Here is a 23,779-nt window from a genome sequence, read left to right as displayed (position 1 = left end):
ACTGGATAGATGGCTCAGCAGTTAAAAGCACTCTCTACTCTACTCGTCCAGAGGACCCAGGTCCAGTTCCCAGCACCCAACTGGGAGACTCACAACTGTCTGTACCTCTAGCTCCAAGGTCTTAGATACCCTCTTCTGGTCTCCTCAATTGCCCACATGCACTTGGTTTACATGCACACAAGCATACACACACACACACAAACAAACAACACACACACACAAGTTTTTAAAAGTCAGGCTGGTTATGATGACAGATGTCTTTAATCCCAGTACTCAGGAGGTAGAGACAGAGGATATCTTTGAATTGAAGTCCAGACTGGTCTACATAGAGAGTTCCAGGACAGACAAGACTACATAGAAGATCCTCTCTCAAAAAAAAAAAAAAAACAAAAATGAAAATAAAAAATAATAATCATTTTTAATTAAAAAAATAACATAAGTTGGGGCATTTTATACAATGAGAAGATGCACAGAACACAGATGATACGTCTGGGTGTCAGTCTGAACACAGACGATATGGCCGGGTGTCTGTCTGAACACGGCTGAGATGGCTGGGTGTCTGTCTGAACACGGCTGAGATGGCTGGGTGTCTGTCTGAACAAGGCTGAGATGACTGGGTGTCTTCTACTCTCTCAGCTGGCTTCACCAGGCCTTTTTGCTTAGAGCAATGGGTTTCTCTAAGGGTTCCCACCTCACCCCCGAAAAAAACAAAACATAGCCCCTAGAGCTGGATTAACTATTTTATCTCATTGTTAACTGGTGAGAAATTTGTCTGCTGAATCCCTTGGCTTTCCAGAGTGGGAGACATCCTGGAAGGAGTCATAGAACTTCTCCCAACTGGGACAATATTCCACAGACTCTCACAGTTCCCAGTCCTTCTCCCTGGCATGGGACATCTCTTGGAGGAAAACCTAGTGCTTAGTACTCTTGCCACAAGGATGCTCCTGGAACAGCACAGGTCGAGGAGACCACTTATCATCAAAAAATTACCCCCAAATCCACTCCACATTGCCATTTTCAAAACAGTTCATGGCTAATGAAGATGCTATCCTTTAATGAGTATTAGCCACAAGTTACTCATTTCTCCCCATCCCGACATACCCAACTGACACGGCGACCACCGCTCCAGGCTCGCTACTGGTCTGTTTAGCAGGCAGTTTGTCATTAACACACTGATGTCCATGAGTCGGTTTGGGAACCAATCATGGAAAAGGGGGAGGGAAGCCTCAGGGTTTATGTCCTGACTCTCTTAGCATCTGGACCCCTTCTGGACTAAATTCCCCACAGTAGCATTACAGATATTTGACTTCTTTTGTAAGTGTTGTTGTAATCGTTGCCAAGTACCCACACAATATAAATTATCATTCGCTTACAGTTTTATTTACAGTGACTCTCACTTTTTCTTGAAAGTTAACTTTAAAAGCAAGATTTAGTTCCCCTGGCCCGCCACTTCGAGCACAGTCATGAACCAATTCACCAATTCAGGATAATTCCTGAAGCCTAAAAAAGGGAAGAAAGGAAACATCAGTTCTGTCTTTTCTGTATGAACCAGATCACCAGGGAACAAGTGAGGGGAAGCTGCTTTCTACAGAAGCATTGTAGCTAGCAAACACAAAGCAGACATTCCCATCTTATAACCTCCAATGAGCAAATGGATTTAATGCTGAGCATCGGTCAGGCCAACATCACCAAGACCCTTGAGCATTGCCTGTCGTGATGACAGACGGCATCCAGAACCTAGGGCCACCTACAGATTTACTTAGGGATGGAAACTGAGTCTGACCAATCCTCTAGACCCAGCTGCCAATTTGCAGAAAAAGCAGGGACAGAGAAGCATGCAGAGGTGCCATGAGACTGCAGTAAGCAAACCCCGAACTGAAAACACTTCAGACCAAATAGCCCGGAATTTTCAGCAAATCAAAGAATGTGACCGGGCTTTGAGACTCACTAGATTAGCAACAGAAAGTACACCAAATTAGATGCAGAATACAACAGGTACAACAACATCCATCCCATCTCACCTAGAGGGTGAGATTTAAAATCTGTGTAGGTTGAAAGCTGGAGGGTACAAGAGAATCCTACAGAAACCCTGAAAGCATCTTGAAGTCTCAAGGCCATTGGCCTCTTACAGAACCACATCTGCAGGAATGAACTCTTAATTTGCACTTGTCTTCTGGCGTCTTCTCCTGGGCAATAGAGACCAGTATCTAACAGGACCAGGGAAGGTAAGGACCCACTGAAGTGACATCTTGCTCTTGCAGGGGCAAAAGCAGAGAAGGCATGAATGTTCCTAACTCATCCTGGCAGTCGTGTTCTGAGCTCACCAGCTCTTGCCTACGACCCTGTGCCCAGCCTCAGACGCACTTTTTAGGACATCTCCCAGAACCTGCAGAGATGTACGCATGCTCCTCCAAAGAACTGGGATGGCTGACTGTAACTATCTAGAGTTCATCTCCCCAACTCACCCTTTAATGTTAGAAAAGGCTTGGCTTGTCTAGTTATAAAACTATTTGACTGAGTCGGCTCAGCATCTACCCTGGGGGACAGCATTCAGGGGCAACCATGAGAATTGTCAGCTGACTTCTGTGGGGCCAGCATCCTTCAGCTTCCACAAGGCAAACTGCTTGGGTATCACCAAGAACCCAGTATCTCCCTGGGATGGCTACTGTTAAGATAGCATTACTAGCCAAAGCCTATGGAAACCCTGAAGTGGCTTCCCAGAGTACTGGACCAGTTGCCTACCATGGTCTGGAAGCAGGAGTGGAGCTGAGTCAGGAAGGGCGGCTTCCCAGGCAGGGCCAGCACCCGCTTCTCCACCATCGTGCACTCCACATCGTCATCTTGGATCACCACGTCTTTCTTCAGGATCTTCACGGCATAGAGCTCATCTGTACCTTTCCGCTCTGAGAGCATGACCTGCAAAAGACAGCCATACATCAATACCATTAAGAGATGCCTTGGGGGACAACTGTGGGTACCCAGAATCCAGGCAAACCCTTCCCAGCTTTGGACAGACATGCATACCACTTTGTAGCCACCTCACACTTTGAGTCCTATCAAAGGAAGACGGTTCTAGGAAAGATGAACGTGTATTGAACGACCCTTTGGGATATTCATCAATAACAATGCCATTCAACATGGCTGGAATGATAATCATCCCCTCAGAAATAACTATCTAGACAGTTTCACTGCCTGTTTTATTCACTGGTATAACTTTAAATCTTCAAAAGTACCAGACATGTAGTAGATGATCAGTAAATACTAAAAACACAAGAATCAATGAATGATTTATCAACTTGGTAAAACCAGATTTGAGTTGATACGCCATGCTTTGTTGATACCTATGGGAGGCCGGTACCTTTCTAAACAGAAACAGAGAAGGAGTAGATTGGAGGTGGGGTAGGGGAGAGAATAGGCATAGAGGAGGGAGGGGAAACTGCAGTCGGGATGTAAAATTAATAAACAAATTAAATAAATAAATAACCTGGGTTGGAGACACCTACTCCTTTATTCCCTCAGTGTGCCCTGTTCTGCACGAGCCTGCTGGGAATGCAGCAAGAATCAAGCAAGCACATTCCTTGACCCTGAACTCAGGGAGGAAGAGAGATCAGACAACTACTTATGGGAATAGTCAATGCACTGTTTCAACAGCCTCACCTGCAGTCTTGGGGTGTCTGCCTACAAGCTGTGGTCAGAAGCAGGGTCAGAAAACATGAGGGCTTATGGACACAATGTTATTTTCATTATGTTGCTATTATCCTTGGTCTTGGCCACGTCAGAGGAACTATGTCTGGTGTATGATAGTCTCAAGGAGATTCTTAGGAAACAGCGACTTGGACCATATTCCAAGGAGACATGCTCTGTCAGGGAAGGCCTCCCTAAAAAAGAAATGATCTCACTGGCATATTTGCTAAAGGTATTATGGTATTGCTTTGTAAGCAACACTCATTAGTACCATATATTTTTGAGGACTTACCAATGTATCAAGCAATTATTGGTTTTCGTTTATCATTTCTTATTTACTTTGCTTAAGATTCTAGGAAGCAGACACTGCTATGAACCTGAGAAGAAACTGGCATAGAAGGCTAAGGAGCCTGCCAGGGTAGCACTCAGAGCAAGGGCAGGATTTAAACTCAGGCTTACATGGTCAAAGTTCCTGTTGTTATTCGTTCATTATTATGAGTGTCGTGTGCAGGTGCTCATGTGCCCCAGCACACATGTGGAGGTCAGACGATGCCTCTCAGGAGCTGGTTTCCCTTCTGCAAGGGGTCTGGATACCAAGCTGACATTGTCAGGTTCGCCTAGCAAACACTTTACCTATGCAGCTGTCTTGCTGACCCAAATTTCCTATCTTTAAATGTTTCAGAAAAAGCCTCAAAGAAGTTAAGAGGTTAAGACTACATCTCCCGACACAGGTGAACAAGAGACTGCAACAGAGACTTGAGGTTAGATGGAATAGGGATGGGCACCCAGAAACTTATAGATAGGTCAGCATACCCACTCAGCTCTTGTCCTAACAGAAAACGGTCAACCAAACTCAGTCATAGAAGCTTCCAGATTCCTGCATCCGCACACTAAAGCTCTCAGGCAGAGCTCAACGGCTTTCTTGAGCTCACCCAGCCTCTTGCTTCAACTCTCTTCTCTCGCCTTGCAGTCAGTGGTGCTCACAGCTGCTATAGATGTGGGGCTATGTAGAGTGCTTTAGGAAGAAGACTTCTGGCACACGGTTCTACAGTGGGCCTGTTCTCTGCCTCTGTCTCCAACAGAGCTACCCTTCTCAGTGGATGGCACCTATGTGGCCCTGTCTCAGCCCGCAGAATAGCCACTGGCTTAGGTGGCAATCTAGCTATAGGGTCAGGATGTCCCTTCGTATACTTCCCATCCCTGTCTGTTCTTTACATGCTACTCACGCTCCCAGCCCTTGCCGAGGCAGGGATGATGACCAAAGGAAACCAATGTCCCAAGGCAGAGAATCAGGAGGAGGAATTTTCCTGCTCTCTGGTTGCAGAGAAAGCTGGGATGGAAGAGTACAGGGAACAGCAAGGTGATCTGGACTGGATGCAAGTGAGGAGAGGACCAGGGATGGGAGGAGAGCCTACACCTGAGAGGTTAAAAGGTCCTGTCACACTCAGACCTTCATTTACATTCTCCAAGACCCTCCCGTCAGTCCTTAGAGGAGGAGCAGGGAGTGACAACATCCAGGACGGTGGGATGACGACACAAGTAAGCCACCTCACCTGTCCTCATGTGCCTTTTCCACATTATTCTCAATACCTAAACTGACATTTACTAACTGTTTTTTAAGATTCTAGTCACTGCCTGGCATGTCCCAGGCATTTAGGTAATGCTTACATGGGAAGCAAAGGCAGCAAAAGTAAAATTTCAAATAATTAGTCAGAGCTAGCAATGGCCATGGCCACATTCCCCTGTGTTCCTGAAGTGAAAATAAATCTCTTATTAATTGCATTCGAGGAGCTTTCAGAAATTTCAATACCGGCACGGAGGACGTGGGTTGTTTGCCCAGCTGTCCCTGCATCTCCAGGGCGAGGATTCCACGCAGAGTGAAAGGATGTGTTGAAGTAACGTTCTTATCAAATTCCAAACCACATCTGTTACCCAAGAATCTTCAGGGAGGGATGCGATAAATAGCAGAGCTTCAGTGACAGCAAATAAAACAGAGAAAAGCACCCCAAGGACTCCCTGGTGGGAAGCTTGTGGTGGTGAACTTTGCTGCCGGATCCCAAAGGTGAGGTGTGCCCAGCATCCTGGACTCTGGCCACAGACTGGGTAGTGCTTTGCAAATGGTGAATATGTGAATTTGAGAATTAGAATGCCCGGAATACATCCAAGGTTGGCCATAAGGTAACTGTGGGACACTGGGAAATCCACTTAGCTTTTCTGAACCTCAGTTTCCTAATCTGTCAAATGGACTTGCCAAAACCCCTCAGCTGGTGGTCTAGGGAACCATACAGGGCACGGTGTGTATAAAGTGAAACTTGACTCGGCACTGTTTGGCAAACAATGAACACTTAACACCCTGCACTGGACTGTCTCCCAGAGTGGGCACAGCAAAGAACAAAGAACGAGGTGGCTTCGAACAACAGAAACATGTCCTCTCAGAGTTCTGGAGGGTAGCAGTCCAAAATCAAGATGTTGGCAGGGTCAGATGCTGGTGAGGGCTAAGGAGGAATAATTTATCCTATGCTTCTCCCGGCTTCTGATGGTTGCCAGCAACCCTTAGCACTGATTGGCTTATAGACACAGGGATTGCTCCAACTCCACCCCTTTCTTCACGCTGTGTCCCTCCCTATTGTCCTGTGTATGTGTCCAAGTGTTCTTACAAGGACACATTCCATTAGAGCCCACTCTAGTCCAGAGCAACTCAATTTAACTCAATGACGTCTGTAAAGACCTTATGCCTGAGGAAGGCCAGGGTTAAAATTTGAGGTTGCATTTTTTTTTTTTAGGAACGTGAGAAGGACAGTGGATAGGATTTGAAAATCCTGTCATCTTTCCTGAGAAAAGCCCAGGGTGTGGTTAGTCCTTGATCCAAGCTCCCATGATCGCTTCTGACCAGCTTCGCCTCCACTCTTCTTACTCCCGAACCCCACATAAACAGCGCTCCACACAACAAATGATGCTTGAACAACTCAAGGCAGCTCATAGCACTCCACTTTCTGGATACCCCCTTCTGTCTTCCAATAGCATGTAGAACGATATACCCTTCTCCCCAGGCATTCGAGCATCTGCTCTCTGACCTCCTGATGGCTGGTCACACTCTGCAGGGACCCCAGCAGGGTCCGGACTGCCTACCTTGTTTAAGCATGCAGGGCTCTTGTCACAGACACCACTTCGTCTCACTCCACAGCTCTTTCCTTTTGTGTGTGTACATACGTGCACATGCACGGTGTAAGCACGTGGGTGCATGTAGGTGTGTTCGCCCATGAGTATACTTGTGGACGCCAGAGGCTGCCTGCCTCAGGGATCTTCCCCCACTTGTTCCCCACCTTATTTTTTGAGTCAGGGTCTTTCACACCTTTGGCCTGATTTACTGGATGCTGAGCCCTAGAGATCCAAGCTCTAGGGATCTGCCTGTGTATACCTTCACTGCTCACCCCATGCTGAGATTCCAGATATTTTGCCGTAGCTCCTATGTCTAACTCCAGTCCATGGTCAACAATGAACCAATATTTGTTGGCAAAGTGAATTAACAGATCTGAGTGAGGAAAAGCAGCCACAGCTCCCTAGATCTAGGTCAGCGTATCTGGTTTCTCTGAGCTTCAAGTGCTTAGAAGTTGGTGTTATTTAATGTGTGTATATGACTTCACTCAACCCATATTTCCCAAGGAACCTGATAAAGTATTCAAGATTATATAACATAAACAAGTGAATTGTATGACCCACATACTATACCTCAAGATAGATGGTTAAAAGTGATTACACATTATATGGTCAATACTTATGTCTGTGTATTTGTATATGGGTACATGTGTCTATAGTAGATACTTTAATGCATGATTTTGTCTTCCTTTTCTCTTCCCACTCTCCTCTCTCCTCTTTACCTCTTTCCATTTTTCTTTTCTCTCTCTTCTTCCTCTCTTTTTCCTATAAGCCAACACAACCAGCAACATACACTATGTAATGATGTTGATATTTTCTATAGGGAAAGTAACTTGGTTTTCGAGCAGAGAGACAAGCTCCTCCTGGAACTTAGGTCTGATGACAATTCCTTACTTGTGCAGACCTTTGCATAGCAAAGCTATAGTGGATGGTGTTCCTAATATCATGCCTGCAACAGGTCAGAAGAGGAGGAGGAGAGAGCAGCACACAGTAACTTTGTCAATGTGACCAAAACTGGAATCTCTTGGGAAGAGTCTTGGTGAAGGATTGTGTACATTGGGTTGGCCCATGCACATGCCTGTGGGATATTGTCTTAATTTAATTAAGTGCTATGGTAAGACACAGTCCAGTGTAGGCAGCACCATTCCCTAGGCAGGAGTACCTGACCTGTCTAAGAATAGGAAAATACAGCTGAGCACAAGCAAGCAAGCATGCCTGCAGGGTTTCTCTCTCCTCTAGACTGTGGATGTCATGTGAGCAACTTTCAAGTTTCTGCTGCTGACTTCCCTGCAGTGGTGAACTGTAACCTGGAACTGTGAGTTCAGTGGTTTTAACTGTTCTCCCCTAAGTTTCAACACAAGTGACAGTAAAGCATCCTTTATAACCAAAGACCTGGAGCAGAAGGAAACCTCTGCCAGTCAGGAGCTCTTTCAACCTGATAGACATGGGATAAGGCACAGACCAGAGCCCAGGATTCATAGAGTCAGGATGGAGACTCAGTGGAGGAGGATCACAGATAGTGAAAGCTCACAGTGCTGCTGACTTCATCATGTTTTGTGAGTTCTTTATTTGTGAGGCCTTCCTATTCCCAGTCTCACTCAGCAAGAAGATGTCTCGCGTGTTCTACATTATCCTGAAGTTTCCGAATTCTTACCCTCCAAGGCATATTCCTTCGGCTTGATTTTTGGATAGAGTTTTCTGAGTGGATGTGTAAACATGCATACATGTTCAAGTTATATATGGTATGGCGGTCACACCAGCTTAATATGAAGTCATGTGGCTCAAGAACATCATAATGTTTGCACCTAGAATCAAGGAGGAAGTCTGCAGTCTACAAGTGATTTGGGGCCTTTAACAACTTATTTAGAGAAGGCAACCAAACAGACTTTGCACACTGGAGGCGTATCTCAGAGAAACACTGAAAAGTGGAACCACGGAGAAAGTGTGTGCACTGGAATTGGGTGTGGACCCTGGTGGGACTGGATCATTTTTTCCATGCAGTCTCCAAGTCTGCTCAACAAAGCAGTGAGGGCCACCATGCACAGCAAGTTGGGAGACATAAGTCAGCCATTCCATGATTTTGTGCAAAGGCTTTTGCAAGTTGAAAATCTCTTAGTCAGGCAAGGCGGTGCACACCTGTAATCCCGGTACTAGTGAGGCCGAAACAGGAAGATTGCCATGAAGTAAAAGGTAAGCCTGAGCTATAAAAAGTGAGATGCTGTCTTGAAACAAAATTTCTTTATAAAATGAAAATAAATAGGTCTCTTTAGTACAGTCTGAATCTGTAACAGAAGTGAGCTGATTCCCATGTCAGAAGCCAAGGTGGCAGGTGTACCCAGAACTAAAAGTTTTTATTTCTTTATTGTTTTTATCAGGTGTGCATGTTTGTGTATGTGTAGACACACATGAACATGTATGAGGAGGTCAGAGAACTACCTTGGATGTTAGTTCTTAAGAACTGTCTTTTTTTGTTAGTATGTTTGTTTTAAAAGTACACAAGCAGTTTTTACTTGGCATGCCCGCGTGTGTAGACTGCAGTGTGAGGGTGGTGTGTTAGGGCTGTGGTGCGCTGTGTGAGCTCATCTGGAGGACACGCACCGACTGTGAAGGGCACCACCATGCCATCTCTGAGGGTGGTGTGTAAGGGCTGTGCTGCGCTGTGTGAGCTCATCTGGGGGACACATGCTGACTGTGGAGGGCACCACCGTGCCATCTCTGTAGAAATTTCAGCTGTGTGTTCTCTGTGAGGATCTTACTTTTCAAGTTTGCTATTTTATTTTATTGTACTTTACTTTTAAGATAGCGTCTCTCTCTATGGTCCTGGCTGGTCTCAAACTTGTGTTTCTTAAGCCTCAGCCTTCAGAACGTTGACATAACAGACAAATTCTCATGATATAGGCCTAGCTGGCCTGAAATTCAATGTGTAGACTAGCCTGGCCTTAAAATCACAGAGATCTGCTTGTCTCTGCCTCCTGAGTGCTGGGATTAAAGGTGTGTGACATACTGGCCCTTTTTTATTTTTGAAACGGGGTCTCTTACTAGTCTAGCACAGAGATCCATCTGTCTCCACCCTCCATCTCTTAGATTGCAAGTGTGCTTCCCCATGCCCAGGACTGTACTTGGTCACCCGGACTGGAACTCACGTGTTTGTGTTTACGTGGCATGCACTTTGAACAGCTCCCAGCTCTTCAGACCCTCTAGCTTTTTAAATGAAGCTGCGGTGCCGTGCTTTAGGTTTAGTTTAGTTGAGGCTTTATCCTCTAGCACAAACAAAGCTGGGAAAGTGTGAAGGGAAGTTTAGAATGGAGGTCCTTGCTGCTTGGTTATATCTGGCTCCTGCAAAGTCCTTAAACAGGGGCCACTAAGCATGGGAGAGACAACTCTCACAAGCTGCAGGAAAGAGGTGGAGTAGAAACAAGGGAGCTTACATCTGAGACTGTTGCCTGTGCTCCTAATGAAGATGCTTGAGTGTGTCTAACACCAAATGCTTAACTGAATTTCAGTAAGAAATATGAAGAAATGTTATCTCCACCCTCAAGCCGGCATCACCTCTAATCACTGGCATTATTAGAAATGCGTGGATCACTAATAGTTATTGAAGGTTTCTTTGGAGCTAAAAATAAACATTAGTCAACTTGGAAGACCTTACGGTAAGGGAGACAAGCCAGACACAAAAGGACGAATAACGTAGGCTCTCATCCAGAGCCCCTGAAAATCAACAGACTTCACAGCACCTAAGAGATGGTCCCTGGCAAGAACTGGGGTGGGGCAATGTGGGAATGAGGAAATGTTTAAAGCTTCGATTCTAAGGGAAGTACTAGAGATTTAATGCATGCCATATACAAAGTATTGAACTGCATACTTAAAATTTGCTATGGAAATGTTCTGGCAAGAGAGAGAGAGAACAGAGTTGTCTGATAAATAAATAAACTCTGTGACATGTCTGGCTTAGTCATTTCTTCGAGTTATACGTTAAGCTTGACAAAGCTAAAGGGCTAAAATAAAAGCAGATTTAATTTGACTGTTTTCGTAGATTGTTCCTGGGAAAACAAGCCAATAATTGATGCCTTCTACCCAAAGACGATGAAACGAAACCCTTAAGGGTCTGTCATTCACTTAAACAATTAGGTGGCACAAAGAAAGCCTGTTTCTTTCTAATCAGATCTGCCTTACGGGCATAAGATTGGCTTTGTTGTTGACACGACAGACCACTGCTGCTGGAGCCTGCAGCTTCTCTGGGGCAGAAGTGGATCCCGCTGAGCACAGTGGATGCTGTGAGAACTCACTGGGTTTGACTCCACTCCCTCTGCTGCCTGAATCTCTATTTCTGCATCCCAAAAATGGAGATGTTGCCAGCCCTACCTCGTTAGACCACGCCACAAATTAAATCGACAACACCGGAAATACTTAGATGAGCTCCCATTGGGCAGGGGTAGAGGATAGATTTCTATAGCGGTTTTTCATGTGGTCAGTACACAATGCACAATACACTTGGGAAGGAGGATGGGGTGAAGCAAGGCATGCCACCCTAAGTATCATCCTCATTTGCATATCCTAAATAGCTGTTCTGTATTAGATGACTGTAGTCCCCTGGTTTCTGCTATTATGCTTGTGGTAGAAAAGAAGATAGATGCTCTATTAGAACACGCTGTGGATCTCTGCTGTGGTGCAAAGAGATGCACGCGAGATGCAGGGAGACAGGAACTGTGGAAGCTCCAAAGTTGGATCAGAGTCCAGTTTTCTTATTTCTCTCCCCGGACCCCACTCACCACAGCTTTGTGGTGTTAAGGATCAAACCCATCACCTTGGGCATGCTATTCAATGGCTCAGCGAGCTTCATACCTAGCCCTTAGTTTTCGTGAGACAGAATCCCACTATGTACTTGAACTTGTGATCCCTTGAGATCTGGGTTTGCAGTGTGTATCACCATGCCTAGAAAATTAAATCTTGTGCAGTTTCCATGTTCATGGGCTCTATGGCCCCTCAGTGAGATGACTTGATTTAATATGGTGGCATTTTCCCTCAGAGAATCAGGCAATATTTAAAAGAACATAGAAACCTAAAGGAAATTCTCCCTCTGCCTTGTTGACCAGAGAGGTCAGTCATTTCGGTTCTCCTCTTAGAGATCTTGCCCATACCAAATACACTTTCAGAAAGCGTGTCCCCGCCATTCTTCTACAGGTGTGGCTGTCCCCTCTTTCTTGGGCACAGCTAATTGGATGATAAAAATCACTGAGCTGCCTGAGGTCATTAGATTCTCCTTTCTGGTATTTTAGACTTCTAGAATAGATGAGATTTGGGATTTCAACACTGAAAGTGCTGGAAGAGGTGGTGTGTGGCCAGAGAGAAGGTCAGTGGTGGGAAGGAGGGTGGTGGGTGAGCGCCCTATGTCCACGTCTTTCCGGTCCTGAACTCCCTTTGCTCCCCTGACCATCTATTTGCAGCAGGTAAAATATTACAAAGCTGAAATTCTTGATATTTAATTTTCCTCAATGTAATTAATTTTGTCGAGAGAAAGAAAAGAACTTTATCTTGTTTTTCAATTCACTATCTTCTGAGGACCGAAGCGGCAAGTCACTTTGTTGAGCAGGGACCTGGGAAATCGGGAAAAGTGATTTAGGAAGATGAGCCTGCAAAATCGTAGTGCAATCAGAATTGCATACGGAAGCTTGGGGGCCGAGGGGAGAGGCACCGTAATTGGGACAGAACCACAGAGACAGCAGGAAGCCAAGATCAGACAGCAAATGTCGAGAGGTTCCCCGGAAGAGGATTAAGGGGACAGGTAGCAAAGCCTCTCAGCTCCTGTGAGCCATATGATAAAGCAATTTAACATATGGTACAGGAAGATAGTAAAGAGGGTGAAGAAAGGGGAGCGCTTTTGTCTGCAAGGTTATATAACCACGTCTAATGTATGTATGCATGTGTGTGTGCGGGGATGCATGCCACTAATGAGATTAAAATGAGGATGGACTCCCACAGCTGGGACTCAAAGACTTTAGGAGAGAAGGTCTCCATTGTTGCTAGGAACTGAGGCCCCTTTAATCTCCTCAGGATAGTTCCTCCTGTCAGAATTCAGCGCTGCACCTGCTACAAGATGCTGCATCTGGACTATTCTCCTGTGTCCACAGAGCACTCTGGTGGAGCCCCTGGCTGTTGGGGTGCTCCTGTGGAAACTGGTACTGCCTTCTCCCTCGCTCAGGCCTGGCACAGTACTGTGGGCCCCCATCTTGGGGGCTCATGAATCCACAAGGGGAGAAACTCTGGTGTGTGGGATCGGGCCAAATGTTTTAATATGTGATGTTAAGGTATTAGTCTACATTAGTGCGACCACAAGACAGAATTTTTAACTCTTTTCCCCGGAAGGAGGAATAATACACTTACATCACTGTGTAGCTCTGGTAGCCATTTTGGAAATACTATTTCAGAATAAGGAGTGCTGCAGCTCAGCCCAGGAGGCTGAGACAGGAGGATTCTACATCTGGAGGTAACCTAGAGTATACAGTGAGTTCTGGGGTAGCCTGGACTACATGGAGAAGCCTTTCCTGAAGAGGGGAATGAGGAGGAGGGGGAAGAGAAAAAGGAAGGAGGAAGGGAGGGAAGGGAAGGAGGAAAAAGGGGGGGGGAATTGGGAAGACATGTGCACCCCAAAGTGGAGAAGAGTATTATTACAAGATGGTAAGAAGCAACTGGAATCATAAAACCAGATCGCAAGTTCTGATCAGCCTCCTCCAAGCCACAAACAACTCTCCAAGATCACATCTTGGAGGAGTCACCAAGCCTTTTTCGCTTAAATTTCTACATAGATAGGGCAGAGTTGTTATCCGTGACTATCTAGCAGAATAGATAGCTGCCAATTAACACCACATGATGCGTGGAAGCCCATGGCACATACCTCCCTGGCAGTCTGTGTCCAGTGAACGTGAGAGGCGATGAGGGAGTATGACGGGAACAGGGGTGGTGGGACAAGGTAGTACGGCTAGTGAGAACTGAGCAAACGGTGGTCAAGACCGCAAAGGAAACGACTGAGCGCAGCTGCTCCTGCTAGAGTTGCTCTGAGAGCCGGATGATCTCACGATGCGGAAGCCTGTGCAGGAGGGCAGAGGTTGTGGAAGGGAAGGTGTACTCGTGGAACACTCTCAGGAATCCCACTGACACACACTGGTCCACGGACAGGTGGGTGAGAGGGAGCTCCTTGGTACTTCAGCAGCTTGAAGAAATGGCGCTTAGGGCGAACGTGAGAAAATGTGGGGAAATTGTTATCCTATTCAAATAGATGGACATTGTAGACACGGAGATAAGCTGGGATGTGCAGATTCAGTATCAAGCCATGATGAGCCCCAAACCAAGGCTGGAGGTATAGCACAATAGTGGGATACTTGCCTAACATGCTCATGGCCCTGGCTTCCATCCTGTGCTCTTCAGTGTTCCATTGCTGTGAAGAGATGCCATGATATGGCAAGTCTTATAAAGGAAAGCATTTAACTGGGGCTGGCTACGATTTGGAGGATTTATCCTTTATCATCATGGCAGGAAGTACATGGCAAGGTGGTACAAGGGCAGAAACGGTGCTGGAGAAGAAGCCGAGAGTTCTACATATGAATCCACAGACAGAACGATAAATGGGTGACACTGGGCCTAGCTTGGGCTTCTGAAACCCCCAAACTCACTCTCCAGTGACACACTTTTTCCAACAAGGCCACACCTACTCCAACAAGGTCACACCTACTCCAACAAGGCCACACCACCCAGTAGCAACACTCCCTATGAGCCTACGGGGCCATTTTTACTCAAACCACCACACATCCTAAACACCACAAAAGTCACAAATTATGCGTTTCTGAATCAAACTTGACTCACTAAATGGCATTTACAAACTTGTGACTTCACCAATTACTCCAGCCTTCTGTTATCTTGGTCTTGTCACCTTTAAAATGGAGAATGATCACAGCTACATCATAGAAAAACTGGTAGCTAATCCACACGGAACGTTTATGAGGCCCTGACACACCATAAGACCTCAAAGTGATGGCACCAGCATTGTCACCATTACCGTCACCACCAGTAGAGTATGAGTCTGTAAGGGCTGATGCTTCCGTCTGTCTTGTTCACAGGCGTTGCTGCTGTACTGAAAAGGAGTCTGGTACACGGTAAATACTCAATAAGCACCTCTGAGCAACTCAATCATTAATTATGGATGTCAGTGGGCACTTCTAAAAATGAAGAATTATCTCCCTTTGCTTTCAAAAGCCTGACCTCTGCTGGGCATGGTGGCACACACCTTTAATCCCAGCACTAGGGAAGCAGAAGCAGACAGATCTCTGTGAGTTCAAGACCAGCTAGCTTACATAATGAGTTCCAGGACTGCTAGGGCTATGTGGATAGACCCTTTCTCAAACAAACAAAAAGCGTAACCTAGGTGGTAGATCTTCCGAGTGATGCACACCTGAGACAGGTGCTGCCAAAGGCTGGTAATCAGAGGCGTCACTTTGTAAAGGATGAAGATGGAGTAGTTGGTAAAGCAGCAAATCTCAAAGGAGCAGCTTGACTCTCTATATCCATTCAATGCAAAAAAACAAGGAAGGAGGATATAGATCCTGGGAAGGATGCTGAAAGAACAGAGGATCCTGATGCATGAGCCTCCTCCAAAGGACAGGATCCGAAGTGGAGGGGAGACTGAGATGTTTCCACACCAGACTCTCAGAGAAGACTCCACATTGTTTGAAACAGAGTGGCCACGGAGGTGCAAACTACATGTGAGCATAGGCTGTGAAGACTGTTTTCCTCAGTTGTGCCGCTGGCATTAGTGTCAAGTCCACCCTGTGAGCATAAAACCATTGCCACAATTTTTGAGCCAAATTTGAAGCAAGATTTAATTACACACTGGCGAGGATGATGGATCCTGGCCAGGTCCATTCAGGGTTCCCAGAAAACGGCAACAAGTCACATTTTGTTGAGGCTTACAAAGGCAAACCCACAAGGCTACATATTTCTCACCAATTAGGGGCAAACATATATCCCGACATATTTCTTGCCTGTGTACCTCCTACCTACGTCTGATGCACTAGGGTCAAATTTCTCTAGGGGAGTGAAAACATGTGGCTTGTTATCTTACATAAACAATAGCCCCCAGCATCTCAGGAAGTATCTGTCCTTGGGCAAGGGGCTACAGAGTAGAGGCGTTTTTTGTTTTATGGATCTTAGGCACAGCAATTAAAACTTAAAACATAACTTTAACTCTCACAACAGCTGCAGTACAAGAGCAAAATCACCGTTCACTAATAGGCTGTCCTAGAACACATAAATATACGACTGTCGAATCAGATCTGTGATTGCACCTCCGTGTGTGCCTCTGTGGTGTGAATGTTGAGCTGGAGAAGTCCATGCCAGCACCTTGGAGAACAGCAGCTAAATTCTGAGTACGAAAGGGCATCTTCCTGGACTCTGGGGGGTGGGGTGGGGGTTTAGGCACTTTGGGTCTACTTCTTAGACTTCTGGGATCATCCAGGCACTGGATCTCCTGGCTACTGTTCCAGGAAGATGAAGCCGTAGAAGAGGAGGTTTGTTTTCTGCTTAGATGAACACTCAGCCACAGAACAAGACGGGGCTGTTTTTAACGCCCGTGGATGCGGTACCTGGGTGCCCAGTGTCTAAGTACTCACCCATTTATCCTTTCAATTTCATAAGCTGCTGCCTTCCTACTTGATTTATTCCTGGCTTCTGCTGGGCTCAGGAAAGGCAGCTCCAGCACCTGGCATGTCCCATAATTTGAACACAAGGAAATGTCACCAGGAAGAGGCGCTTTAAGTTTTTTTTTGTTTGTTTGTTTATGGGATGTGGGAAACCGGGTGTTCCAAAGGAAAAGGTCAGAAGGTCTTTGGGGACACTGAGACTCCCATCCAAAGCTGACAAGCAGGCAAGATTGGTAAAACCTCTTGCCAGCCACCAAAATTATTCTCCCAGATTCCCTTGCAGAGAGGCGTGGCCACGGAATGAAATCTCTCGGATAGGATGTGGGCAGAAGTGATGTGTGTCACTTCCAGAACAAAGCCCGTTAAGAAGCAGCTTGAACCTCCTCCTCCCAGTCCTCCCCCTCCTCCCTCTGAATGTAGGGAACAGGCTAGTGAGACTAATGTGGCCCATGTATGGCAGAAAGAATTCCGTCCCTTAATTGTCATATGGAGAGAGTGGGGCCAGGGACACCCATCTTGGACTATTTATGACTTAAATTATACCTCTATTGTATCTGGGCTAGTATACCTCTGGGAGTCTGTTTGTTCCTGCGGTTGAGTTCATGTCCTGCCTGCTACACAAACAAGCCTAAGTCAGAGCGGAGGCACCAAGGTTCTCATTCCTTTCTTACCTCCTTTGCTTGGTTAACTCATCCTCATGAGCTATCTCAGGAAGGCCTTCGGTGATTTAGTCTAGAGCCACTCTCTTGTAGGCTCCCCCAGCACGCCACAGCCGCGCTCAGCCTGCTCCTTCAGTTTGGCTTTAATGTGAACATTATTTCAAAATGTACAGAACCATGCAAGTAAAAAATGTGCATTTTGTTAACTGTAAATATGAGCTTAGATGATTGTGCCCTGGTTAGACGGACGGCGTGCTACAGAGTTTATATTAACATGAACTGAGGTCCATCGCTGGCTCTGAAATGCCCTGGGAGGGTGTGGAAGGGTGTCCAGATGGACACACAGAGATGTGATAAAGCAAAGAAAGTCAATTGGTAATTGCAGAATCTAGGTGGTAGGTATTGTGGATGCTCCTTACACAGTTCCCATTTTTCTGTTTAAAAATGGATAAATGTGAAAGGAAGCGAATCAGAGAAAGACACTTCGTTTAAATGTATCTTGGATAAATCACTATTATTTAAACTTCATTTAAATGAATGACTCTTTAAGCTATTTTCATTTTTTTCTAGTAACAATCAAGTTGCAAAAAAATATTATTTTATTTTACAGGGATCTTTGTATTATGTTTGAGCTTCTTTTTAAATGTTTGTGTGTTGTGTGTGTATGTATGTATGTATGCATTTTTATGTGTGAGCGAGGGTATGAACACGTGAGGGTCACATGTAGAGAGCAAGAGCAACCCCAGCCACCTCCTTCTACTGTCAGTCAGGGTCTCGTTGCTGTTTGTCACAGCTAGCTGGCTCAGTGGCTTCAAGAGCCTGCTGCTGGCACCTCTCTGCTCAGCACAGGAATCTGGAATTACAGATGCACATGGCTGCGCCGCCGACTTTACGGAGGTTCTGCACTCAGGCTCCTGTTTACACAGCAAGCCTTCAGCCGCGGAGCTGCTTCCCCAGCCTGGGCTTCAACTTCTTTGTGAATCTACGCCTATGATACAGTTCTCTTCTACCTTGCAAAACACACACACACATACACAACCTGCTACAACCAAGAGTCAGACATATAAGAGAACGAGGAAAACCTCCCCATCTAACTTTTTGGCTTCACTTTTCTGCATGCATGCATCTCTCTCTCTCTCTCTCTCTCTCTCTCTCTCTCTCTCTCTCTCTCTCTCTCTCTCTCCCCCTCTCTCTCTCTCTCTCTCTCTCTCTCTCTTTCTCTCTCCCTCCCCCCCCCCCTCTCTCTCTTTCTCTCTCCCTCCCCCTCTCTCTCCCTCTCTTTCTCCCTCTCCCTCTCTCTTTCTCTGAGTGTGTGTGTGTGTATGTGTATTCATGTACATGCAAGCATAGGCCAAAGATTGATGCTAGATGTCTTCCTCTATTGCTCCTCACCTTATTTTTTTTAAGTCCTGAATCTGAAGCTAGCTGGCCAGCAATCCCCAGGGATCCTTCTGTCCCTGCCTCCCCCGGTGCTAGGATTATATAGGTTCCTGCTACCAGTATGAACTCAGGTCCACATGCTTGTATCCCAAATACCATCAACTGATCTATTGTCCCAGCTCCTGTGTAACTTTTTAAAAAGATCTGAACAATATGTAACATTACCATAAGTGCACGAGGTGCAGAAGACAGCAATATTAGCCCTCATCACTTAACAGATGTCTGTAACATGGCACTTTTGGATGAGAGACATCAAGTCTGCGGTGTAGAGTTATATCTGGTTCACACTGACCAGGACACTCCCCCCTCCCTGCTGTCTAACTTGTACAGTGCCAGAAGGTGTTGTACAGATCCTACCCAGCACTAGACCTGACATGCTACAAAACCAGCCTTCCTGGAGAGGGGTACCCCTTAGTGCAAGCGTGGTATGACAGCTATGGAGGTAACCAACTGCTTTCGGGTTGGATTTGAGCTAGTTCCACCCAATCAAAAGCCCATGATCAGAGGCCCACATGGGGAATATACTGTTGTGGCTTTGTTAAATGCTCACCCTGTCTAACTGCCTCCTAGGTATTTATATTTATACCCATAGACATACACTTAGATCTTGTCAGAGAAGCTTCTTTTTGCTGTAGGCACTGGTTAATGAAAGACTTATAACTGGTCTACGTGCTGAGTATAAATGAGTTCTCAGGTACACACGGGTCGTTTACATCAACCTCCTCATCCAAGGCTCGGGGAGCACTGCAGAGAAGGGAGCCGAAAGAATGTCAGGTCGGTCAGTATGGGAGAGAACTATGAAATGCTCACTTCCAGACATGGCGTGGCTGTTGTTCACATCAACTCCCAGCAGCTGTGGTCACCTGTGCAAGATCAAGCCAGTCACAATACTGCAAGGACGGGGGAAGGGGCCAAAGCCTCATCTCTAGAGCTGCTGAAGGAGGGAGATTCACTCTTTTTTGGAGATGTGATCTGGTAGGTTTCCCCTGCCCCTGTGGATGTCCCTCCACACACGTGGGCAGCATTAAATAGACGCAGGAGGTTATTAATAACAATAAAAGGACATGACGTTGAGAAAGAGGTGGGGTTTGGATAGAGGAAGGGAGGGGGGAATTGATGAATATGATCACCTTGTACTGCATGAAATAGAAACATAAATGTACGGAACTTTCTAAGACCAAATAGAAAATACCATTATTTAAAAAAAAAGACTCGTGTCTATGCTGTGCAGGTATTGTAAGAGGTGCTTGCCATGCAAAGACGATAATCGGTCACCTGTCCATTTTTCCCCTCTTTATATATGCACATATATGGAACTTCCAGATACCTCTGTCTCTAAGAAAATCCAACGTACCCACCAGCACTGCTCAACTAAGACAATCTTCCCGAGAACCATGAGCTAACTCTCGAGATGACGCTTCTCTCGCAGGTTTCCAGGAGCGGGCCACACATTTGGAACGCGGTGGCCTCACACTCGCTTTCACCCTTGTGACATTTTCACAGCTCTCAGCAAAATGCTTGTGTCACCGTCAGTGGCTCTGCAAATGATCGCAGTGCTTGTTGAGAGTCTGTTTTTCTGAGCCAGATCTGATACTGTGGACCTGGGGGAGGGAGGCGCAAAGCCCAAGGCTGGTTCTTTTCATCTTCCAAAGGGGGAGAGCAGATTCGTGGCCACATTCTTCTCTTTAAGGGGACTGATCTATGTACCTAGCCAGAGCGTGCAAGATGTTCAAAGTCGGCATTCGAATACAAAAGTGCATTAATTCCAAACCAGAGTTGGCATCGTAGAGTAGCAAAGGATCGCTCTGCTTTAAGTGATCACAGAGGTGTTTGTGATTCTGTTTTGCTTTCATGATAGACTGTTATTCTGTCTGTGATTTATTTAATGCTACATCTCCAGCCTGCAAGAAAACTCTCAATTATTGTAACAGTTTCCATGGAAACATATGATCTATTCTCTCTTATTTGCTCACTGTTCCCTAACGATCCATTCTCCCACTACCCCCCTAAGCCCCACCTCAGCCTCAGTTCTTTCCAGAAGCCCCCATGGAATTTCCATTTTCCATCAGCAATTCTCCTGCCTATACTGTTAAGTTATCAAAAGCATGTGCACGGTACACTGACTTTTGAGTTAACAAGGACAAAAATAAGAATGGTAAATGAGCCCGGGGAGACTAGAATGAAGCAAATTCAATTAAGAAAAGTTCACATGTGGAGACCGAGTCAGCGAGGGGCCACAGGAGTGAGCAAACTTGAGTGGAAGCAAGATTCCCCAATGTTTATACTCTTAATATAATTTTAATTGTAAGCCATGTAAATACAAGGCTGACTTAAAATATAATTGGAGAAGAAAGAAATGAGAAAGGACTGTGTGTAATTATGAAGTTTCTTGGGTGGTGACAATCTTGAGACTGTGCTGATTGTTGTGACAAATTAGAAACCACTGGAGGATTGTATTGGTTATGTGGGGAGAGCATAATGAAAATTACATCCGCAAAACTCTGCATGTGTGTGTGTGCTCACATATGCGTTGTGTATGATTCAATTTTATCTTCTATGAGTTGGAGGTCTGACTATGCTGCGCACCCAGCCTTGACTCCTTTTGCTCAGTTTCTTGTGTAGCTATATATGTGTATCATTGCACCCAACTCAAAACTTAATTTTTGAAGTTCCTACATAAGACTGGGTGCAGTGTTGCTCCTTTGTGATCTCTGCACCTGAGTGGATGAGGCAGAAGGACAATAGGAAGGTTCAAGGCCCACCCATGTGACATAGGTCAAACCTCAGAAATGACATAATACAAGACTCCCGACTGGACTCAGCCTATCAGAATTCCCTCTTCCTTTAGGTCACTTTCTCCTTCATCCTTGGGGAAACTGCTTTACTTTGAAATCCATTCTTCCTAACATTTTAAACACCCTGACTCTCCCCTTAATATTTCATCTCTAGGCTTCCATAGAGCCCTTCACTCCCACCAAGTGGCTCCCCTCTTCCTGTTTACTTTCCTTTCTGACCCTGTCTAGGCACTGTGTTCACTCACTCAGTTACTACATTTTTCCTGGACACCTGATTTCTACATGCTAGCCTCTGTGGGTTGCAGCAGGCTGTTACCATAATCTAGTTCACTGCTTCCCCTAAACAGCCCTAGTCTTACTCCCAGTACGCTTCTCCACCTCACACCCAAACTGCTCATCACTGCTTGGAAAACTCACCCAAGGGGTGTGGACCACAATCAGCTGCCTACTGTGTAACCTGATGGAGCTTAGCGCTCCTTGGCCACCCCCTTGAGTGTCTGTCCTTTCTTTCCATTCTCATTCCAACCTGAGGCTCTTCAAAGTCTAAGACAGCATTTCAGAGTCTTGAATGGATCTCAACAGAAAACCTGGTCATAGGCAATAGAAAACACAAGCATTAAACCTAGATGTTGTGATGGAGGAAGGTCATTGGTTAAATAAAAAGAAGCTGCTTGGCTCTCATTGGTTAGGAGATAGGTGGGAGGAGTAAACAGAACAGAACGCTGGGAGGAAGAGGAAGTGAGGTCAGACTCCGCAGCTCTCCTCTCCGGAGCAGACGCGTCAGAGAGACGCCATGCCCCAGCTCCGACCCAGGAAGGACATAGGCTAGAATCTTCCCGGTAAGACCGGTGCTATACAGATGATAAGAAATGGGCTAGTCCAGGTGGGAGAGTTAGCCTAGAAGATACTAGGTAGAAATGAGCAAAGCAGTCTTTAAAAGAATACAGTGTCTGTGTAATTATTTCGGGGCATAAGCTAGCCGAGCCGAAGCAGGCGGCTGGGGTGTTGGGGACGCAGCCCCGCCGCCGCTCATATTACTACAATGTTGAATTAATCACGTCCATAATTTTGAAATTCAAGGTTGGCTATAACAGGGAAGAGTCTTGCTCTTGGGTCACTTTAGCAGAAAAAGCAACAGACTAGTATGTAAATAGGAGTATCATCCATTAATAGTTTCCATGAGAGGAGAAAATAGAATGGAGAATGGCTGGGTAAGGGGGTACATGCTTAAAATCCCAGCACTATGAGGAAGGACTGATGCAGCGAGACTATAGGTTAGAGCCCAACCTGGGCTATGTAGCAAGACCCTACATCAAACAAGAGAATTAATGGATAACTGCTTTAAGTTGGTGGTCAGGGAAGACCTTACAGAAGTGGTATCCCAGTAGAGATGTGAATTAGAAGAGCCAGCCATGCAAAGACCTGAGGGTCTTGTGTCAACAAAGATCTATGGGAAGAAGAAAACTGGCTTGATTCAGGCACCCAGCAACCACCATTCTATCTAGAATGTGCTGGGCAACAGGAGAAGAAAAGATGTCAAGGAGCAAAGAAGGGTGAGATCATAAGGGTAGCGTAAGCCACAAATGAGAATGGAACAGACAATGCATCTGAGCAGTGGCAGGAGAGAAGACTAACTTACAGGAAGCTAGTAACCAAACCACTGCAGCTGCTAAGCGAGGAGCGTACTGATTATGGGTGCTGAGGTGGCAAGGGACACCAGTAAGGAGCTTTCGCAGTGGTTTGGCTGAGGGCCATGCTGTGGAAGACGGAGTAGAGGTAGCAGGTGCTGAGTAGGCTTTGACTGACCCGACAGGATTGGCGACTGAACTGTATGGAGTATGGAAGGGCACGGGTGGTATAAGGACAAAGATGGAGCATGCAGGGGGACTCAAGGATAACTCAGGTTTCTTGCTTAAGTTTCAGAGACGAAAAAGAAATTTATATTTTTTGCACACCTGAGTTCACGCGATGAGATTTATAGCAGACATCTTTGTGGCACACTCAGGGATTCAAAGACTCCAAACAACACTAAACAAGTCAGGAATACTTATAACACAATCTCGACTCTGGTAAAACAGCATCTCGCGGTGTCTATAACAGCATCCAGGATTGCTCTATGAGTCCCAGGGTCATCCTTCACTGTGCTGTTGCTCAAGAGGAACTGTTCCCAGTCTCAATGGCCACCGTGATCTTTTCCAAAAGCAAACCCGATCGTGTCACTTCTCTGCTTAAAAACTTCCAATGGCTCCCCGCTGCACCGTGGAGAAAATCCATGCGTACCTTCCTAGCTCATGGCCCTCAGCATGATCAAGCCACTGCTTCCCTTCGCTACCTCCTGTCCTCTGCTCACGTCACC

General features: G+C 45.9%; 1 protein-coding gene across 2 annotated transcripts in view; it reads right to left on the bottom strand.

Moving 5' to 3' along the window:
* The window catches only part of Prkcb (protein kinase C beta), a 346,051-nt gene that overhangs the window by 65,843 nt on the left and 256,429 nt on the right, over positions 1–23,779 (bottom strand). For both annotated transcript variants that reach the window (XM_075972109.1, XM_075972108.1), the window contains exon 10: positions 2,743–2,916. In XM_075972109.1, the coding sequence (XP_075828224.1) occupies positions 2,743–2,916 (174 nt within the window). The remainder of the gene's footprint in view (positions 1–2,742; positions 2,917–23,779) is intronic.

Source organism: Microtus pennsylvanicus, chromosome 5, assembly GCF_037038515.1.
Source record: "Microtus pennsylvanicus isolate mMicPen1 chromosome 5, mMicPen1.hap1, whole genome shotgun sequence".
In the NCBI taxonomy this organism is placed as follows: Eukaryota; Metazoa; Chordata; class Mammalia; order Rodentia; family Cricetidae; genus Microtus; species Microtus pennsylvanicus.
Note: the sequence above shows the minus strand (reverse complement) of the source record. Positions and strands in the feature narration are given on the sequence as shown.